Raw genomic sequence first — 12073 nt, forward strand, 5'->3', positions numbered from 1 at the left:
CTGGGAATAGATCCATGCATGCATGCATGCATATGACGTTCCATCGGTGGCATTCCAACACCTGGAAATAGCCTATCGGTACCAGAATGTTCGAGACACAGTTCACAATGCTGTACATTCAGGCAGAAAACCCTTTTTATAATAGTGTGGGAGACCCTCCTAAGATATAATTAAGTGAAGAAAATGTAAGTTGTAAAGTAATATCTACCGGAAAGCTTCACTTATATAGCAATGCAAATGGAGACACACAAATACACACCTGTGTACTAAAATTAGAAGAAACCATCATTTGTGTTTTCTTAATTCAAATTCTACTCAATGTCTTGTTGCTTTGTTTATTTGAAAGGCAGAGAGCAAGAGAGAGAGAAAGACCTTCCATCCCCTGGTTCACTCCCCAAATGCCTGCAACAGCCAGGGCTGGGTCAGGCCCAAGCCAGGAGCTAGGAACTCAATGCAGGTCTCCACATGGGGGAAACCCATGACTTGCTTCCCCCCTGGGTGTGCATTAGCAGGAAGCAGGGATTCAAAGTAAAGTCAAATCTTGAACCCAGGCTTTCCAGTAGTGGATGTGAGCATCCCAAATGGTATCTTAACCACTACACCAAACACTGGCCCTGTGTGTTTCTCAGAGAGAAAAAAATGAAGGCCTCTATATATGAGTTTTCTGTAGCTGTCATAGAAAGTACTGCCAACTATGTGGCTTGAAGATCGGAAGTTTATCTCCTGGTCCTGAAGGCTGGAGCAAGATCAAGGTGTTAGTACCTGGAGTTTCTTCTGAAGCCTCTCTCCTTGGCCTAGTGTGTGCTCACCATGGCATTTCCATGGGTTCTGTTGGATTAGAGTCCCACCATACGACTTCACTTAGCCTTCATCACTTCTGTCAAAGTTCCATCTCCAAACAGTCACAACCCAAGGTGTCAGGCATTAGGGCTTCCACACATGGATCTCACGAGCAAGCCCCAAAGGAGAATTTTCCAAATGGCAGGAGCGGCCATGCCGAGGCAGGGCAGGGTGAAACCGCATGGTATTGCTCAGCACTGCCCAGCACGGGTGGAGCAGCAAGAGCAACACAGTGAGAGGACGGTGAAAGGACCACCGGCCCCGCCCCTCCCCCCTGGGAGAATGTAGCCCTGTGCAGGTGGGCCAATGGCCTAAGGTTTTGAAACTGTGTTTACCTGTTTGGAAACCCATGCAGATAAAGGGCTGCCACCAGCTGGTCTCCCTGCCCTGCTGGGCCTCAGTTTCCACAAGTGCAAGAGAAAGCTAGATGGCGCCTAGAAAATCCTTGCCTCTCTGTCCCGTCACCCTGGGCAGCGTGCCACCCGCCAGCAAGCATGCCCTGCTTTGACCCCGATGACTGTACCATGGGAACTGCGTGGTTGGCTGTGAAAGACAGGATCAAGGCAAGCCCTCCAACTCATGTTCAAGTCCTCCCACCACAGAGCAGTGCTGGAGATGGGGCAAGCTCACCGCTGCCCACAGCACCCCTGCAGGCTCTGGACAGCTCCTGCGCCGGGCGAAAGCACACGGCCCCGCCTGTCTCAGTGGACCTGAGAGGTAGCACCAGGAAGGGCAGGGACGCGTGAGCACACTTAGCTTTGAGGAGGTGAAGGTTTGTAAATCGTCCCCCGAGCACTCGGGGCTCGCCTCCCCCTGCCTCCGCCACCACAGTAGCCCTGCCTGGGGCCCTGGCTCTCTTCTTTTAGCCCCCCCAGCAGCCAGACCCTGTGCCTTAGCCCTGCCCCGCCCACATCTTCATCTCTCCCTAATCCTTCCTCTTGGCATTTAAGTAAGTCTCTTGATCGTACAAAAAAGGAACCTAACATTCTCCCTCCATCTCACTTCCCAGCCCCCAGCCTCTCTCCCCTGCCTGTTCCTGCCAGCTTTCTCGAGTCTCCGACTTCTCACCGCCTCTCCCACTACTTAACTCCCGCTTGTTCTCAAGCCCCCACCCTCGCACACCTGACCTGGCTGAGAAAGACAGCTCAAACCACCGCCATGAGGCAGCCTGCCCCAACCCCAGGCCAGGCGGGGCCGCCTCGGAGAACCTCCCCAGCTCTTTACACAGCTCGAGGTCAAGGCCAGCTGCCGAGCTGCCGAGCTGCCAAGCAGACTCAGGCCACTGGCCAGACAGTGTGTTCCACCCAGGTGTGGGCTGTGAGCACAGGCACTGGATAAACGTGAGCTAAATGACTCCAGGTGGACTGCTGGCCTGAGCTAGGCCACAGAGGTGAAAATCGCATTTACTAAGAGCTTCCTAAATGCCTGGCACTGTTAAGTGTCTCTTAGGCATTAACTCTTTTAACCCTCACAACCGTGTCAGGAAGATTATCATCCTCATTGCCCAGAAGAGACAACTGAGACCCGGGGGGCCAAGGCACCTGCCATGGGTGGGACACAGCTAGTAAGGAACCCAAGTGCGCTCCGGAACCCATGCGCTCACCACCGCACCACCCTTCCTCTCAGGTGCACTGTGCAGGGAGACCAGGCATGTCCTCTGCCCTCACAAAGCTTCTGACTCAAAAAGACGCCCCCAGATAGATCAGGCCAGGTGTCACTCCTAAGCAAAGCAAACCCAGTGGTCTTCATCGTGACCTTTTCCTTATGGGGTACCCGGTGCTACCTTGCTGTGTAACCATTATCTGTGGGAATGAGCACAGGCCCAGTGCCAACCTCAGGGCTGTCCGTTGCACGGATGAGCGAGCCCAAGGCTGGCCTAAAGCCACACAGTTAAATAAGGGCTTTGCAAGCCAGGCCTGATTCCTAATCCCACCCTCCTGCCAGGCCTCAAACTGCCCTCCAAAGACAGCGGTCCACGGAGGCTTCTCTGGAAAAACTCCTGCTGTATCTCAGTGGTCACTCAGCACTCTGTGTGACCCAGACAGAGGAGCTGACCCTGGGCTGGAAGCTAAGCCCTCCAGCAGGGAAGAGAACTTGGCTGGACCTCCCCCTACAAACCACAGTCAGGCTTGCTCTCCTTGAACCACATCCTCACAGGCAGCTTTCTGACCAACAAGGAATGCACTGATAAATACACTGTGTTGTCCAATACGGTCGTCTCGAACCCTGCGTCCCTGTTCAGTACTTCAGATGTGTTTCCTCGTGGCTGGCGTTTGGCATCATGGTTAATTTGCTGCTTGGAAGGCCTGCATTCCATAACGGAGGGCCTGAGTGGAGGGCTGGCTCCTCGGCCAATGCCAGGTTCCTGCTGAGGTGCACGCCGGGAGGCATCAGGTGATGGCTCAAGTAACTGCATCCCAGCCATCCACGTGGGAGACCCAGACTGAGTGCCAGGCTCCTGGCTTTGGCCTGGCCCAGCCCTAGCTGTTGTGAGCATTTGTGAAGTGAACCAGCAGGTGGTGGAAGAGCTCTGTGTGTGTGTGTGTGTGTGTAAAATAAAATGAAAGTAAACAAATTTTCAAAAAAAGTTAAAACATGGCTATTCCAGATTGAGATATGCTTTACGTAAAAACACCATGTTGGATTTCAAAAACATAGCACGTGGAAGAAAAAAAGGCAGGCTACCTCCTCAATATTTTTTATAACAGTTACATGTTAACAAAACGTTTGAATCTGATAGACTAAACCCCATTACATCACTGAAATTAATTTTTCTTATTACAATGTGACAAGCAGAAAACTGAAACTCACCTGGTGGCTCCGCCTCGTGGCCTGCGTTTCTGCTGGGCAGCGCCTCTCTAAAGCACACACACGTCAGTGCAGTGGCGGGCAGTGAGCCAGCCAGCACAGCTGGAGAAATCAGAGGGTAACACGCTGAACTGGCAGTGGGGGAAGCTGCAAACGTACAACGGCGGGGCGTGTGTCCCGGGCAGAACACGGCGCGTGGCGTGAGCTGGCTGAGGGTTTTCAGCGCTGAGTCCCAAGGAGGCCGGCAGAGAACTTTAGGAGGCCCTGGGTGCCTGTGGAGAGCAAAGGCCCCGTGCTTAGACTGTGCGGAGGGTGACGGCCCCAGAGGCGGCGGCGCGCGCCCCCGGCTCAGCTGGTGGATGGTGGCCTTTGATGGTGTGCTGTGGTTTCCCTTGCCCACAGGAGGATGCAGACGTGGAGTGGAAGTTTGCCCGCGCGAAGCTCTGGCTGTCTTACTTTGACGAAGGAAGAACGCTACCTGCTCCCTTTAACCTAGTGCCAAGTCCTAAATCGTTCTATTATCTCATAATGAGAATCAAGAGGTGCCTCATAAAACTCTGCAAATCTAAGGCCAAAAGCTGTGAAAATGACCTTGAAATGGGCATGCTGAATTCTAAATTCAGGGTAGGTGGCACGGGTGGGTGGGGCGAGAGGAGGCCGCAGGTGGCGGGGAGGAGGGAGTCGTGTGTGTTTGGCAGGCCCTGGCGCGAAGGAAGCAGGAGCTGGAGGAGCTGTGGCTTCGTGGAGTCTGCTGGGCACAGCAGCAAAGCCCCTTCTCCTTGAAGGTCCTTGGAGAAGTCACCTGGGCCTTAGCGGGCTGCCTGGCTGAGCCGCGGCCCCAGGGAAGGGAACTTCTCAGCCGGCTGGGTGTGCAGTAGCCCTTCCCAGGAAGGAGCTGAGAAAAAGCTTCCCCGGCCCAGCACCTGCCCCTGCTGCAGAGTTTTAGTGTTTGTTAGTGTAGCCGAGCGTCTCAGGAGGCCTCTGGAGAGACACCCACACAGCTTTACCCCAGGGCTTCCTGAACAGAGCTGGCCAAACGCTGCCCCGCAGCCCTAGTTAACATCCACAGAGCAGAGTCTCCAGAACTGTGTGCTGGGAAGAACCCCTGGAGAGGCAGCCCCCTATGTGCACAGTGCTCAGGCCCCACTGTGTGCGCATGTGTGTAATCAAGCACGCATGTAAGTATGCATGTATGTTTCTATTTTTCCCCAGAAGACTCGCTACCAAGCCGGCATGAGGAATTCTGAGAACCTGACAGCAAACAACACTTTCAGCAAGCCCACCAGATACCAGGTAACCACCCCTTTCCCACGCGTGGACGGAAGTGGATGCCACCAGGACACGGAGCTAGTCACACGGCTGGGTCACCCCCAGCACACAGCATGCCCGGAGCAGAATGTTCTGAGTGGCTACCACAAGCCAGGCACTTACTGTGGCTGCAAACGTGGTTCCTCCCTCGGTGGCACCTGTGTCTAGGAAGGAGAGACAGTGAACACGGGAACACACAGAGAATATGTAATTCGGATTAGGCAGAGTGCCAAGAACACAGCCTTCGAAATGGCGAGAAACAGGGAGCCCCTGCTTAGACACAGCCTTCAGAGCGAGAGGATGGGAAGCAGGACCTCACAGGTGGGAAGGGGTCGCAGGTAGAGGATAGAAGCATGAGAGGCCCGAGGGGAGACACGTGACCAGTGCCGAGCAGCTGGGGCCAGGGAGCCGAGGAGAGCAGGAGAGCGGGCAGGAGGGCAGGGCCAGGCCAGCATCCGCACGTGGATCAGGTGCATTCAATCTAACTTCTCTAGGAGGGGGCGCAGGGGGAACACTGAAGGGCTGGATACGGGGGTCTCCCGTGGGCGGCTAGCCTTCGACTGCCAGCCTGCTACAGCTGTGGGGGAGAGATTTTTACCAGCCCTTTCCTGCTTGCAGCACTGGCGCTACTTTGCAAGTGAGCGCCAGAGCTCCAGGCCGGAGCGCAGTGGCCCGGGAGCCCCTGATCAGTGGCAGCTGTGGCTATGGAGTCCAGAAGCGCAGCCCACGCGTTCCCTGCCGCCCTCCTCTCCAGGATCAGCAGTTTCATCCATGCTGATCATTTCTTACCAGATGTCAATCTGAATCTGTCCCAAGCTTTCCTTTGGGCCTGGGGGACTGTCCCTGGTGCCCCCTTCCCAAAAGGAGCGATTACAAAGCCGGCATCTTGCAGACAGCTAACCCTCCAGGTTTCAGAAGCCAGCTGTGCAGTTAGAAGGATTTAATTGTACAATTAAGAAACAGCTCAGCCCTCAAAGCACTTAAGAGTTTTATCGGATGACACAGGCTAAAAATCGGCCATGAGCAAATCTTATACTTAATCGTGCACAAAATTGCAACTGCCCAGTATGATCTGCTTTGAGTTATGTTACAGGCGGCCAAATCCTTTGATCACTGGAGGGATTGTTATTTCTCAACTTCTCAGGGAGAAGTATAGATTATTCGTGTCATGGAAAAGATAGAGAACCCTGGACGGGTTAGGGCCAAATCTCTCCTGGGTTCAGAGCACAATCAGCCTCTGAGATAACAGAAGACTGATGATGTGTGAACGTCCTGTACCCAGGATGAATCCTCCCTCAACGAGACCATTTTCCCAATCAGCTTCCATCATCGCCGGTTGAGTCTCTGCTGCCTTAACTCTCCCCTGCACTTCCTGCCCTGATTACAGAGATCCGGAGGTGTGCAGCCTCAGGCTAGCGATGACCTTGGAAAATTCTGCTCACCTTGCTATGTTATGAATCCATGCAGGAAGGCCTGGGGCTACTTATTCATAGTTGTCACAGAAAAGAAGAAAGAAAAAACCGAGCCAGCAGGCATCAGAGGCAAAGGGCTGAGGGCACAGCAGCCAGGGGCTGGGAGTACCCTGCATCCGCACAGGGGCCCTCGGCTCAGCCCTGCCTGGTTACTTCCCAGCGTCTTCCTGTCTGCTCACGTTGGGAATAAACCTTGAGACAATGCTGAAAGACAGCAGAGAGCATGCTAACCCCCAGGCCAGGGGTAGCCTCGCCAATCCCTGGGAGAGAGGCACTTCCTTAAACCCATTTAACAGATGAGGGAACCGAGGCTGCATGGCCAAGGTCACACAGCCGGCTGAACTGTGATGCAGCCCCTGCAGACCTCCTGGCGGCAGCACGGGCATCTTGGCCTTGCAGATCCCAGCTTGTCTAACGTGCGTGCACCGGCGAGAAGGAAGAGCCCTAGGAGAGCTTGAGGTTGCTAAGAACCAGCCGGCGGCCACGCTGCTCTCCCTGCTGCCTTTACAGTGACCTGGGGTAGGGCGGCCAGTCAGCGTCCCCGCACTTCTTCAGCTCATCGGATTCTGCTTCCACTGGAAGCACCTATGATCGTAATACGTGCTGAGGGTTTGACTGTGAACGAGCACCGAGTCTGCAGAACCCTAGCTCGTGCAAGCATCCAGTGGTCCAGAGTGGGCCATGAGCCCTGGTGCCAATGCCATGCCAGTGGCTCCCTTCCCCCAGCAGGGACCACCCTGTGAGGCCTAGCAAGGCTTCCTCCTGCGTGCACACAAAGACTTGGTACCAGAAGGGGCTCGAATCCTCTCTTGACTAATGGGAGCCGGGGACTGAGTACTGCATCTCATTCCCTTACCATGTGCACCTAGCCTTTCTCAGAAGCTGTAGAAACCCCAGCTTTGGTTTCCACCTTGGTTAGGTCCCAAACCTGCCACTTCTTGGCTGTGTGACCTTGGAGAATTCAGCTCCCTCTCTGAGCCTAACAGCTGCCCTCTCACTCTGATTCTGGGAGGCCTGGATGAGACCATTTTTTGTGACTGAGGCTAACACAGCCCTGGCCCGCAGGAAGCATTCAATGCTTTGTTTCTTTGCTTCTTTTCCACCGTTTCTTCCTGCCCCTGGAGGAGGCTGGTGAGCAGGCTCTCACCTACTCAGAACATGTAGGGCTTGAGGGGCACATTCTGCACTTGGGGTAAACGCTGCCGGCTATTTTTACTCTAGCTGCTCAGGAACACAGGGAGCATGGTAGACAGGAGACACTGGGATTGCGGCTGCCGCTGGGAAGGTTCCGCCCAGTGCCGGTTCTCCGCCCGCCTCCGGTGCTCCGCTGTACACCATACACCCTCAGTGTTGGGACTCGCTCACTGACGAAGCCCCAAACTCCTCATTCTTGAGGTTTTCTCTGAAGAGGCAGTAGAATGGAGCTAGATCGCTTTAACCTGTGCCACCCTGAAAGTTTGCAGAGGAAGAACACGCGCGAGTCACACAGTGACAAGGACAGAGATTTAGATATGGGGGCTGGGGCGGCGGGGGGCTTCGACCCTGAAGACACTTTGGTTTTGTTTTCACAACTCAAAGTGAAAACAGCGCCAGGCATCCTGGAACGCTCTCTGCCCATCCGACCCGGACAATCCGCGTTATCGGCTGGCAGAATGCCCACGGAGGCTCTAGCACTCATCTGACCAGACCCAGGCCTCCCTGAGAAGGAGCAGCTCGAAGGCAGCTTGCTGCTGTCCCACGGGAAGTTAGACGGCAGCACAGAGCCGGGGGTCTGGGAGCAGGGGGTGCGGCTCAGGGCTGAGCGCCTTCGCACAAACCCGGGAGTCGCGGAAGCACAGGCTAGAGCCGGCTCCTGGGTGCAGTCCTCACTGGAGCGATGGCCACGGCTCGGTGATGGTCCGTGAACCCCCCTGGTTCCGTCCTAGGCATCCAGACCCTTGCCCCTGTTTTGTCTTGAACCCGACTAGTCAGAGAGAACTGAGCAGGCTGCTCAACTTCACGCACCAAAGCAAGGTCAGACTCCAGGTCCCTGTGGGTTCTTCCGTGTGCAAAACGCTCTGCTCCGTCCTCAGGTGCTGACACACGGGCAGGCCCAGGGAGCAGGGAAATCCCACCCTCTCGTCCCTGCTGCTCAGCTCTTGGCGTCAGCAGGCCCAGCCAGCAGGCACTTTTAACTCGTGTGATTTCACAGGAACCCTGGAACGAGGAGCTGGCAAAATCCAAAGTTCAGCTCCTGTAGTCACTCTTACACTTGGCTGTATTCTTGGCATGTGCTGAGCGTTTATTCCTGCCTCGTTTGCTTAAAGAGCACAGCTTCTGCGCAATAAATAGAACCACCCTTCTCCAGCATGGCCGGAAGTGCAGTGCCAGGCCTAAGGGGCTTCGTGGGAAGCGGCATCTCCGTGCAGTTTCCAGAGGCCACCCTCTGCACCCCACCCCCGGGCTGCAGGCGCTGCTGCTTCTAGTGGGAATTTTCCGAGAACCAGGGCCTGATTTCTGTAGATGTCCGCTCACGGGCAGTGCACCTGCCGGCCGTCACCTCCAAGGGATGCAGCTGTGTCTGACTGGCTGGCTGGCTGCGACCTCCCCAGGGTGGAGCAGGACCATGGAACCCAGATGACTCATATCCCCACCCTCCATCAGCTTGGCTCAGGACAGGTGTTCTGGTCTTAACCCCAGTGTTAGGTGGACACTGGCTCCTGGGCGGAGGGGTTGGTAAGCAGCCAGGCTGGCCAGGCTCCCCACCCTCCCCCAAAGGCAGGCCACCCCTGCAGAGGGAGGTGCCACAGGGGGAGGCGGCATGGCGCTGCCCGGGCCAGGCTTCTATGATCCCCTCTCTCCTTCACGTTTCAGAAAATCATGAAACGCCTCATCAAAAGGTACGTCCTGAAGGCCCAAGTGGACAGAGAAAATGACGAGGTCAATGAAGGTGAGTGGCCAGTGCCCGCAGCATCCGCTCTGTGGCCTGGGCATCAGATGGGGTCTCAGGGCATGGAGGTCCCGGGGGTCCCGGCGTTGCTGGGAGACCGCATCATTCAGCCTCCCCTCATTCTAATGCCCCTAAGAGGCTTCTGGCTCCGGCATCTGGAGGTGCCGCTCTGTCTCACCGTGGTGGGGGTGGGGACAGCCCTGTCTGTGGGCCCCACTCCCTCTTCCCGCACCGCCACGGGATTCAGTCACACAGCCTCCACCCTGGCGACCTAACCGGATCACCATGAGCCCAGGACTAGGGGGCGCAAGTGAGCTCGTGAGTTCAGCAAACGGTTCTTGTTCCAACCACAGCAGGCAGCGGGCAGTTTCCGTGCCCAGGAGGGCGTCTGCATGATGCAGGGTTGTGGGCCTGCAGTCTCCGTTTTCCTAGCCGGCAGCCTCCAGGGCTGCCCTGGCCTGGTCCACACCTCAGAGCCTGCAGCCTGCTGCTCCTGCCACCCCCGCCTCACTTGCCTGGGCCTCCCACTGCTCCGCCCCGCTCTGCCGCCTTCCTCCCCTACTTCCGAGGATTCCGGCGTTAGACTGGGCCCACCAGATGACCCAGAATGGCCACCTTGCTCGCTGATGTCGCCACTCTAGCAGGTGGATTGCCAGTCAGGAGGATGTGGACCCACTGCACAGGGCGGGGGGACACAACGTGGCTACCACAGTGACAGCCGTTCTGAGTCGGCCTCCTGTCCCAGAATCCCGTGCCCACCTGCGCCCCATGGACGCACACGCAGAGGGCAGGCGGCTCACTGCCTGTGGGTCTGCCCTTGGCTCGGCCCCCTGTCTGCGGCTGTGACAGCCAGCAGCATGTCTCAGGGTGCCGACCACCTCCAAGCCGGCTGTCAGAACTACAGACTCCAGACCTGACCATGGCCCCGGGGTGGGGGCTGGGGTCTGCACGGGGCTCCCGCCTGGAGGGGACTCAGAGGCACACTGAACGTCCAAAGGACATTATCTTCAAGGCTGGGGTGATTTTCCAGTCAATTTTTAAGAGTGACTTCACCCCAGGCCATTAATCTCCATCAGACACTGAGGGTAAATGTTCACTACCTAGATGGGGCCCCATCCCCATCCATACCGCAGCCTTCCTCCTGTGTGGCCCATGTGGCCGGAGCCTGGCCACCAGCTGGTCCTCCTCTGTGTCCCGGGCGCAGCCTGACGCTGCAGGTGGCTGACTGGCAGCCATGGTCCCGCCCCTGCTGCTGCGGCTCGCACATAAGATGCCTGGGTGTCCGCCCACCAGCCTCAGGCGGTGTGTGACCGTGACTGAAGCCACTGTGGATGGGTATAGAAAAGTGAGAGACCCGGGTGCCATGCCACTTAAATGCCACTGTGAAACCAGGGCTTGGTGAAGCACCTGATGCAAAGGAAATTGGGGTGTTTGCATCTGTCAGACGGATCCAACCGCAGCATTAAGTCTCTCGAGAAGCATCCCTGAAAAGCAGCCCCAAATAGTGCGTCAAGACAGCGGCTCCGCCCCAGGCAGGCTCAGCAAAGATGCTGCCGACCCCTCCTCATGGTTCTTGAAAATGGTCCCCAAGCCCCTGGGCTTCTGCCCATGTGGCTCCCATGGCTCACTGTGGTAGTCAAGCGTGAAAGGCCCGCTTGGTGGCCCGGTGCTGCGGAAGCAGGCAGCTCTGATGGCTGGCGCGGCAAGGCTGTGTGGCTGGGCTCCCTCCCGGGAGGTGGCCGTCTCCAAGGCTGCTCAGGCTCCTGGGGTTTCTCCCCCGCCCCCGACCCCGTAAATGACAGCAGAGCACAGTCCCTGAGGGTGCGGCTCGGAGAGCGGGGATCCCACGAGCCCACCATGAAATGTGTGCCGCCTCACAGCTCTCAGGGAGCAGAGGGGCTGTGATGGACACCTCGCCCTTCCGAGGGCGGTGGGGCTGGCATCAAAACACATCTCCCGCGGCCTCGCCTCCACCCTGGGGGCTGCGTGACCCCCATGCCCGAGGCCTGGGCCCCTTCCTGCTCACACTCAGCCAAATGCTGTCTGTCCTCGCAGGCGAGCTCAAGGAGATCAAGCAAGACATCTCCAGCCTGCGCTACGAGCTGCTGGAGGAGAAGTCGCAGGCCACCGGCGAGCTGGCGGATCTCATCCAACAGCTCAGCGACAAGTTCGGCAAGAACCTAAACAAAGACCACCTCCGCGTCAACAAGGGCAAGGACATCTAGCAGCCCTCCGCCCCTGCGACTTCTACCAGCATTCCACGGCCAGGCTGCCCCCAGGACACAGAGGGGACCCGCTGGCGACTCCTCGGGCCCAGCGGCCTGCCTGGGCCCAGCAGTGGTGTCGGTCGAGGCCGTGGGGTAAGCCAAGCTGCCACACGAGGAGGGGATGTGCCCCGACACCGGTGAGACCTCCAGTCCCGACACAGTGAGCTGCATCCCTGTGTCCACAGCAGGCAAAGGCCATCCTGGATGCACACACGTGCCCTCCCACCACCCTGGGCCACAGCTCTGCGTGTCGGGGACGACCAAGACCTCATCCCATGCCCCTCCCCCACCCCACCCCCAAACTGCAGAACCGGGAGGTGACCTGTGACCTACTCTTAAGTGCCAGACGAGAACACAGATAGCCTAATAGCAACATAGTTCTATTTGTTTATAAAAAAAAAGTTTAAAAATCCTAAATCAAAAATTGTACTGTAGGTAGTGCTGTTTAG

General features: G+C 57.0%; 1 protein-coding gene across 1 annotated transcript in view; it reads left to right on the top strand.

Annotated features, from left to right (window-relative positions):
* The window catches only part of TRPC7 (transient receptor potential cation channel subfamily C member 7), a 173053-nt gene extending 161471 nt beyond the window's left edge, over nucleotides 1-11582 (top strand). The window contains exons 9-12 of the mRNA XM_062189952.1: nucleotides 4051-4272; nucleotides 4861-4941; nucleotides 9282-9357; nucleotides 11413-11582. Of these exons, the coding sequence (XP_062045936.1) occupies nucleotides 4051-4272; nucleotides 4861-4941; nucleotides 9282-9357; nucleotides 11413-11582 (549 nt within the window). The remainder of the gene's footprint in view (nucleotides 1-4050; nucleotides 4273-4860; nucleotides 4942-9281; nucleotides 9358-11412) is intronic.
* Nucleotides 11583-12073: the final 491 nt, after the last annotated feature.

The sequence above is a fragment of the Lepus europaeus genome, chromosome 4, assembly GCF_033115175.1.
Source record: "Lepus europaeus isolate LE1 chromosome 4, mLepTim1.pri, whole genome shotgun sequence".
Taxonomy (NCBI): Eukaryota; Metazoa; Chordata; class Mammalia; order Lagomorpha; family Leporidae; genus Lepus; species Lepus europaeus.